The sequence below is a fragment of the Corvus brachyrhynchos genome, unplaced genomic scaffold, assembly GCF_000691975.1.
Source record: "Corvus brachyrhynchos isolate BGI_N302 unplaced genomic scaffold, ASM69197v1 scaffold14, whole genome shotgun sequence".
NCBI lineage: Eukaryota > Metazoa > Chordata > Aves > Passeriformes > Corvidae > Corvus > Corvus brachyrhynchos.
This window is the reverse complement of record NW_008239110.1, coordinates 7,550,568-7,559,943: the sequence shown is the minus strand read 5'-3', so window position 1 is coordinate 7,559,943 and position 9,376 is coordinate 7,550,568. Positions and strand designations below refer to the sequence as shown.

The following is a 9,376-nucleotide window of genomic DNA, read 5'->3' as shown; positions in this document are numbered from 1 at the left end:
CAGTGCTCCTGACAGCATCCATCAAAAGTTCTGGAAAGAGCTGGCTTCAGTCCTCTGCTCTGCCACATGCTTTCTGTGTAACCCGGTTTTCCTTCCTTCAGGGGAAAACAGATATTGGAGCCTTTTCTGACCTCCAATAGAAAACTGCTTACATTAGGCTTGGGAAGTGCTTAGAAATGCAGGGTAAGGGTGTGGGCTGGTGTCTGGTGTTCCCATGGAGCTGGGCCCTGTTGACAGACTCAAACTCATGGTGGCCAGACTGCCACGGGCAGGTGGGTGCCTGTGGTAGTGATGGTGGTGGGGCTGCTCCAGCACCTGTTTTTCCATGTGGCCAGGTTTATGGCAGAAGGAGCCCCTGGGCTTCAGCCCCAGTACCAGTTTGGAAGGAGCAGGGAGTGGTGTGGGCTTGAAGCAAATAAAAAGAGAAATGCCTGCACCTGGCATCAGCTCTTGGGAAGAAAATATTCCAAACTTCATGTTTCTGCTTTTCTTTGCTGCTGCCAGGTGCAGGCACCAGCACTGAGGTTTTACGGACTTCTGGCTTGGTGCTGCTCAGGGCAGGGGTCTGCACTGCATCATCCTCACCTCCTTGTTCCTACACCTCCAAGAAATGTTACAGCTGTGCAGTGTTGTACGAGATGTCACACATATCACAGCTCAGCATCTTACAGCAAATCCCTTAATGCAGCTCTGGCAGTGCAAGTGAGAAAGCAAGAAGCTGCAAACCTCATGGGGTTTTTGCAGGCTTTCCCTGGAAGCTCAGCTGTGTGGCAGAGGCACAACACACAGCCCACCTCAGGGTGCACAATGCTGACCTTTCTGCCCTCCTAGCCTGTAGGGGTTTGTCTGCCAGGCTCATTCCCGGGCATTAGTTACAGCTGACAAAGCTCTGCCATCTATCAGCAGCCCTAAGGGCAAGCCAAGCTGATAGCTGCAGGGGTGTGTGCCTCTTGGCTTTTTTCCTTTTTATTCCAGCCACCATCCCAGCCATAGCAACAGGGACCATGAGATGAACAGAGTCACTTCTTTGCTTTATGTTAAGGCCAGCCCAGCTGGCTTTAGGCCACAGCTTGTGGTGCTTGTGTGCCATAGCCCATGTGGAGGTGAGGCTAAGCTGATAGACAGGAATGTCCCATATCTAAATAGCAGCTCACTTCTGAGGCAACGGTACAAGCAACAAGGACTGGAAATGTTCACCTTGCAGCCTTCACCAAGCACTCACCTGCCCCAAGGCCCTGCACCCAATCTCCTGGACATGCAAAAGTGCAGTTGGTGATGCTCAGCAACATCTTTGAATATCTCCCCGCTTACATCTCTCTCACATGGCAGGGAGGGGTGAGGGGAGTACCAGTGTAATTGAATAATATTTGTGAAGCAGTTTTTCAGAGAAAAACCAGACACCCACTACCTCTAAATCCCTGCAAACAGGGATTTAGAGCCCTTTGCATGCACTTATCCAAGTATTGGGAATTATGCCGGAGGCACGAGGTGTGGAGGGCAATAACTGGGTTAGAAGGTGAGTTAGGTTGCAGTTTTTAAGGGAAGTACAAGCTGTGATAGGACAGGGTACGGGAAGGTATTAAACTACATGTAGGCCCATTTTTTTTCCTTACCTGGAAAATACAGTTTCTGAAGCTGAAGTTTCCAAGCAAGTTTGCAGATCCTGTAATACAGCCTTTAGTAGAATCTGCATGACATGACTATTTATAGGAGAAAAAGCAGGTAACTCCTGCATCGTCAGGTTGTTTGTGTCCTCTCCCCAGGGCTGCAGCCTCTCCCAGCTGTGAGTGCCACCTGCAGATTTTGCAAGTGAGCTTTTCCACCCCAATATATTTTATGTCCTCAGACTCTCAAGGCAGGATGGAGCTCTCCAGGTGCTTTCCCTGTTCAGTCCAAGCTATCCCCCAAATGACACCCAGACGACTTTTAGCATGATAATTTCCCAAGCAGCAGGATCCAAACCTTCAGGGCACACCTTGCTGAAAGCTGCTGAGCAGTCTGTTCCAGTTGGTGGGATTTGTGGTTTAAGTAGCAAAGGCATAAAAATACCACAGGCCACTTCACCTATGGTGGATATTATGATTGTTTCTTCACTAAGTATGTAATTAATCCCTGGAGGCCTTGCTGTCCCTCTGAAATGCAGGAACTGAGAGTTGAGGTGTGTCCATATACCTCCTTGGTGATGTGCCTCATTGATGGCCAAGTGCTGGGGAATGAGAAGGAGCTGCTCAAGTTGCCTTACCATGAGTGGGACTATTGAGACTTTAGGCCCAAGGCACTTTATCAAGCAATTGCTGAGGATCTATACAGCAAATACCTGAAAAACAGCCAGGCAAGTAGCACTGCTTTACAGGAGCACGAGGTCTGTAAGGAGCTGGGGAGGTTGTCTAGGGAAAGGGCAGATACCGTGGGAAGGAAGAAAAGTGAGCACAGGCAGCTGTGGCACCTTTCTTGTTTTTCTGCCCTGTGATGGCAGGGTTGGAGAGGCTGATGGGGAGCAGCCCCTGCCAAGGATGGCAGAGTCTCCATGGCTCTTGGCAGCCCTGGAGGGACAAACACTAGCCCAGATGCCTGACCTGCACCGACTGCTTCAGACAAAAGTGTAACTGTGCTGACTATGCTGCTACCAAATGAGCCCTTGGGTACCAAAATTCTTGGGTACCCTTATTCCTGGGTACCAAAAGCCCAACTGCCAAATCCCTCCTTTCCCAGCCAAGGCCCCCCTGAAACGCTGTGGTGGTGTGAGGTGCAAAATACCAGTCTGACTGGGAGAGCAAGTAATGTCCATTTTGGCAGGGTGACCAATATTCCTGCCTCTATTGTACCAGCTGCAATAAACATGTAAATAAATGCATGATAAAGAACCAGGCCCTGCCCAGTAGCTTGCTTTAGCACACTCTGGGGGATTATTTCTGCCCAGAATGCAGTAAAACACCCTCTTTTTAAAAAAATTTTTTATTTAAACAAAACCATAGAGATTCTGTTGTTCCTTGACAATCCTGCAGACATTTTCTGAGACCATTTGTACTAGTTTGAAAACAAACCAGTGGGAGGCACCAAGTCAGAATAACAATTTAATGGGGAAATTAGAGAAAAGGAAAAAAATAAAAGAAAACACTAGTTCAAACTGAGAGTCAGGATAAAACCTGACACCCTGTTAGTCAGGGTGGTGGTAGCAGTCTGGTAGAATGGTGGCTACAGTCCTCTGAAGCGGTGATCCTGTAGAAAAAGGGTCTGCTCTTCCTCAGGAGGTCCAGTGGTGGCTGCATAGCTCCTTTCCCCTGGAAATCCAGTGGGAAAGGTTGTCAGTGGTGTTCAGAATCTCAGATTACATCCACGATGGGATGCTTGGCTCCTCCCTCTGGGTGGAGCATCTCACAATGGGGTAATGAGTCATGAGGCCAAGTGTTGATTAGGCTCATTAACAGAAGATAGTCCGGAGGGAGTTATCTCTGAGTCAGGCGGCAGGACAATGATGATTAACAGCAAGATGGTCTGGGGGCAGGAGGCAAGGAAACACTGCCCCACCTGGTTTCAACAGCTCATGAGGATGGTTATAGAATACACTGCAACCCAGGACACCATTCCCACTGGCCTGCCTTAGAGAAGGAGTGCAGCACAGAGAGTTGGCCTTTCCCTCACTGCATTTGTTTTTCTGCTTTAAACAGTGTTTGTGTACATAGGAATGGCCATTGAGGAGGCTGCTCTTCGAGGTAAACTACAGAAGAGAAAAGCAAAAGTGAGGAATCTGGCCAGTGGACTTCAGCTAGGAATTTCACATGTTGTCAGCTGGGAATTTCACACGTGTTTTCCTCCTCTCACTTTTGCAGGTCTTTTCGGATGCATGTCCCAGAACCTGTGAGAATTTCCAGGTTCTGTGCTCCAGCGGAGCAAACTCTCTCTGTGATGCCTAGTGAAAAACAAGTAGGTCCAAGGGGGAGGTGGGTTTCCTGCGTAAAACAGAGTTACAGCACAAGACAAGGAGGTGGGGTGGTGTTGTGATCCGCATGAATAGCAGTCTTTATCTATGGAAACATACCTGAACTCCAGGACAATGCTAATCTCTTAATTCATATATATATGTGTGTGTGTGTATATATGTGTATGTACATATGCATATATAGATATATAAAACCAGAAAACATTTTCTCTTTTCACATCTTGTTTTCTAAACATAGGAAAAGTCTGAGTAATTTATTCTTTTGATTATCCAGGACCCTTTCAAAAGAATTTAGGAAAACTAACTGAAAACATTAAAACTATTTTCCATTAGGTTGATTGGTAAGCAATTATGAAACTAATTGGAAATATGAGAAAACTAAAATTAACCATAGGGAAGTATATTATTTGTTTTTTAAAGAGGTTAATTTACAAAGGCATTTAGTCAAGTGCCAGAGCCCTTGCAAGCGTGCTGGTGAGTTGTCGGAATTCCAGTGCTATGCTTTGAGCATGGCCCCAAGGAAAAAGGCACCACGAGTAATGGGTCACACAGCCTGCCCACCTGGCATCCCCGGGGAGGTCAAGATAGCAAGGCATATCAGAAGGCAATTCCTTTGTTACTCCCTTTTTTTCTATCACACATCTTACCTACCCATACTTCTTGCCTTGCTCCAAATGTGTGTAAATACATTTCAGGTTTATACTATGAATATGCTTTTCATGAATAACTATGCAGAAATCTATGTAGTCCATAAAAGCAATCTAAAATTACAAGCTTGCTACTGTAGAGGACTAATGATAACCTGATAATGTCTAAACAATGTAGCAAAACTAGACTTATTAAAAAAAAAAAAAAGATACATCAGTTTCCTTAGTGCCTCACTCATTCAGCTGAATAGGAATTTCACTCTTATCAATTCTCCTTTCTTAGACAAGTTAGTGGCCTTACCTTACCATAAAATCACAGCTGCATTTTCATCTTTCTTTCTTCTAACCCTAATCCCTCTGACAGTCATCTTTTTTCGGGGCATTCCTTCCTTGGCTCAGCTCTGCCATTGCCATAGCTCTCCCAGCAGGAGATGCTGGCCCTTCTCAGAGCAGCAGCAATTAAACACACTGCATGAAATAGCTCCTAGAGACACTGTCTCCTGGAATGGAAGAAGGGCTCTTCCCAAAGTTCTGTCAAAATTCCAGTAGTGAAACAGAGATGGAAGCAGTTGTTCCCCCAGGCTGATGTGCAGCCCATGTCTCTGACCTCAGCTGAGCAGCTCACCAACAACCCGGTGATAAATGCCTGTGATAACCATACTCTGATGATTACTTTTATCAACCCTGCAGATACCATAACTGGAAAAGGAAATGAAGGAGAGTCAATTTATGGTCCTACCTTTGAAGGTATGTCTCCCCAGCTATCTGACTGTGCAAATGGTGAATTTCCACAAAAATCAAGTTGTTCTGATCTTATTCACATAATAAGCTGGGAACTGCTTTTCATCTCCCTAAAGCAAAAAGGTTTGGTTTTCAGTCAGAATCTGCTTGCATAAGCACAAGCAGACTGCTTTAGTGAGAAAACTTTTTGATCTGTAACCTTGTCCCCTTCCTCTTACGTCCCCTGCCTGAAGCTCAGCTCCACCAGCCCCTTGTCCTTGCCTAAATGAGGGCTGATGGTCACCCACTGCCTACTTCGAATACTCCCCTTTGGGGACAGGACCCTAGAAATGCAGAAGTGGATTAGCTACACATCTCCAGGCACACCTACCACCTGTTTAAATGCATTGAAAGTAATAGAAGTAAGTCAGCTTTAACTCTAGAATTCCTGGACCTCAGGCAGCTTTTCAGGCTTGGGCACACAACAGGCATTACTGCCAGCAGTCTCAACTCTGTGGGTGGGAGCTCTGAATCTCATATAAAACCCTGAAAGGTGAAAAATGACAAATATGACCTAAGTTTAACCAAGAATGTTCCCTCATACTTGTATAAAGTAATAAAATGTAAACAAAGAAAAACATTCTAACTTTTAATATTTAAGAAAAACAACCCATATAATTGACATTGGGATTTTCGGTTTTGACTAAATGCTAGACTAAGACACTTTATGACAGGTAAAGCACTTTTGAAGATTATTTACGTTCCCTTATATAAAAAGCTTTCCCACTGTCAATGGTGCAAACCATTTGAGCAGGCTGGGCAGCAGCCAACACTGAAATCAGAAATGCTTAGTGCAGCTGAAAAGTTAATTTCCCAAGATGCTGAAGAGCCTGCCTTTGAGGAGAAGCTGCTCTCACCTCAAGGTCCCAGGTTGGATGGAGCAAAATGTAGTAGCACTGGTGAACAGGAAAGCTGCTGGAGGTGGAAGCCTGGTGTGTGGGATTTAAGGCACTAAATGCTCTGAGCTTTCTGGAGTGGACAGGAAAAGGCAAAAGCCACTTCTTTGATGCTGGAGCTCCTGGAACAGCAGCAAGCCCAGGCTCTCAGGGCACACACATCTCTGAGAGAACATAAGCTGGTATTGGAAAAAAATAGGACTGGCTGTTAAATTGTTTGCAAGGTGGGTGTCACCAAGCATTTAAAATTTTGTGAATACTCTTTTCCAGCAATGTTATCCAGTGGATTTGTGCTAGTGCCCATCTTGTACCTCTTGCACCTTCTTTTTGGGTAGAAATTGTCATTTTTTATGACCCGTAGATTTACTTAATTTACGTGTCAGGTAGAAACAAGTTTGCATGTACACAAGCACCTCTGCACACAGGGGAGCTGTGGCAGCTTGCATGCACCATTTTACTCCAGCTCCATCATCCTCCTCCAGGCTGAGCTTGTGCTTTCCCAACTAAGGAAAGAAGCTGCCATGTCATGTGGGAAGGGGACAATATACCAAAAATTGCTTCAGTAATTTAAAGTTGGATTTAATTTGGAATCAGTCAACCTTGAATGTGTCCCTGCAAGAGTTTTGTATCCATATTGCACATACTCCATGTGTTGATGCATTAAAGGAGGAGATTGCTACTTCTTGCCTTCCCCCTCTTTAATTAGAAGTTCCTTTCCACCCTTGAGAAAGGTGTTCCCTTGGGTATGCCTTTCTATTTTAAGGCTTAGATTGCTTTCCCGATACTTCCCACAAAACTACTTTACGCTGAGGGCAGAGGACAAACATCTTCGATACCTGAAAAGGGTGAGAGATGCCTCTGTCAGCTGCTAATGTTCTGGGAGACTCCGTGCTTGGCATGTGTCTGGGCACTGCAACCAGTGCCTGCTGGAATTAATGGGACACAACCTCATTTTACTGTAATGAGATGAAAGGACTGAGGCAATTACACAGAATCGCTTGTACTGGAGCATTGTGTCAAAGGACAAAGCATCCCACTCCAAAATTAGTCTGCTGAAGTAATTTTGCAAGCCACAGGGCAGCAGTCAGGGAGTAATTGTTCAGCTAAAATTTAACTACCATTTTTATGAATCAGTTTCTGAGGAAGGCTCTCACACAAGGTAACAAGAATTAAAAAAAAAAAAAAAAATCAGAGAAAAATAAAACCTAAATATTTTTTCATTTTCCTTAAAGCTTGTTGAAAGCTTGATGGGGCTCTTGACTGCTCAGTGTGATCAGGTCAGATGGTGATGGAGGATGACAGGATCAGTGGACCCCCCTGCCCACCTCAAAGCCAGGCTCCCTCCTCTCCAGAGAAAAGGAGTCAAGTCCTTGCCATATTTTCCCAAACCCAAGCATACCTAATGCTTGCTTCTCCCCAGTTGTCACTCTTGAGAGTGATTTCTTCTCTCATGAGTCCTTTCTCAGCCAGCATGGAGGATCCTCTTCACCTCCTCACAGCTCTCATTCCTATCGCCTGCCTCCTCTCCTCACCCTGGAAAAACAACTTCTACTCTAGGAGCACCCTGGCTTCCTTAACTCAGTATCTGCTCTCCATTTATTCAGCTCTGTCATTTTATTTAGATAAAGAAGTATTCTGTTTGCCCTCCTGTGCAAGTTGCCAAGGCCTGGAAGCAGCTGGGTATCCCAGCCCAGCCAGCCATGTCCTGCCCTCACAGCCCTGACTGTGCTCATGGGAATCTTGTCCTCTGCCACTGGCAGCGGCATGAGGGGAGGCAGAGCAGAGGCCGTGCTTGGAGCATCCTCTCTGCCTCCTACCTTCCTCATCCATACAATGGGAATAATCACAAGCAGGCATGGGGAACTGCCATGATAAGAATCTTGAACTAATCTGGCAAGAGTCATTACAGACCAAAAACAGGGATCCAGAGTGCTGTTTTTTATGGGTATTTTTTCATTAGCTTCTTTATTGGCTTAAGCACTTGACAGTAGCAGGAAGCTTTTTCCAGAAAAGACATGGATTTAAACCAGACTTTGCTGATAAGACTCAATGAAACCTTTGAGGTAAAGGAAAAAGGTGAGTGTGAAAGGAGGAAAGGGAGCTTGAAGGAGCTGGTAAAAGGGACTTTTATTGTGAATAGCAGCAAACGGAGCAACAGAACTGCAGCCCGTCATCCCCCAACTCTTTTTTTTCCCTGGATGAAAGCTTCTCCATCCATCACAAAGGAAGAGGAATCCTAGGGATGGCCAGCAAGAGTCGCCACAGGAACAGCTTGCAGTTCCACATCACCTTCCAGCCAGCTCCCCACCTGGACAAGAAATATATTGCTCAAGCTAGAAAACCATATGGCAAAACTAAGGAAGCTGCCAGGGCATGTCCAGGACCAAAGGTTACAAACTCATGGCTGCAGAGCTCAGTGTCAGCTGAAGGTGGGCCCTGACAGACAGGGAGGCATCTCACAAAACCTACAGGCTCTGCTCTGTCCTCACTAGCTGAAAAACACTATTTTAGCAAATGAATACTAGAAGTTTGTTCTCAGTAGGTTAACATATAGGACTAGCCTGTTAAAATTTTTAGATTTTCAGGAATGTAATAAACAAGAATATTGCTTTCAGCAGTTTGCTTGATGGAAGAGAACAAAATAAGTGTAAAAAGTGTAAGTAGTAAGTAAGTGGTAATATGTAAGTATTACCACAGAGAGAAAAATTCACAGTGTAGTTTCCATGTTACCACACCATGCAGAAAGACAGCATCTTTAACAGTATGTTGGGGTTTCAGTTTAGTCTTAGTTTTTTTTCTGTTAAAGGAATTTTCTCCCATATGCATGTTGCTAGGGGACAAATAGCTGTACTTAAGAAAGACAAAAAGGGGGGTGGGGCGGGCCTGGCTACTCCTTTGTCTACACCTGGGTGTGGGGTCAGTTCGCTCTGAGCGTCCGGAGAGAGAAGCTGCAGAGAAAGGAGCTGCTGCTTCTTTCTTTTTGGCCGTTCTTTCTTCCTGCTGGAAGCAACGCCGGGACCCCAAAAGCTGCTTTCCCTGCCCTGCTGGAGGCCGGGCTGTGGCTGCCCTGCCCCGCTGCTGCTTCGAGCTTTCGCTACGCTGTAGCCCTGCTC

General features: G+C 45.6%; 1 protein-coding gene across 1 annotated transcript in view; it reads left to right on the top strand.

Moving 5' to 3' along the window:
• The first annotated feature begins 1,472 nt into the window (after positions 1 to 1,472).
• PPIL6 (peptidylprolyl isomerase like 6) overlaps positions 1,473 to 9,376 on the top strand; it is a 9,361-nt gene continuing 1,457 nt past the window's right edge. Inside the window, 9 exon segments of the mRNA XM_008637929.1 lie at positions 1,473 to 1,508; positions 1,627 to 1,722; positions 2,144 to 2,336; positions 3,669 to 3,699; positions 3,701 to 3,713; positions 3,831 to 3,903; positions 5,278 to 5,334; positions 6,165 to 6,171; positions 8,469 to 8,608. Of these exon segments, the coding sequence (XP_008636151.1) occupies positions 1,473 to 1,508; positions 1,627 to 1,722; positions 2,144 to 2,336; positions 3,669 to 3,699; positions 3,701 to 3,713; positions 3,831 to 3,903; positions 5,278 to 5,334; positions 6,165 to 6,171; positions 8,469 to 8,608 (646 nt within the window).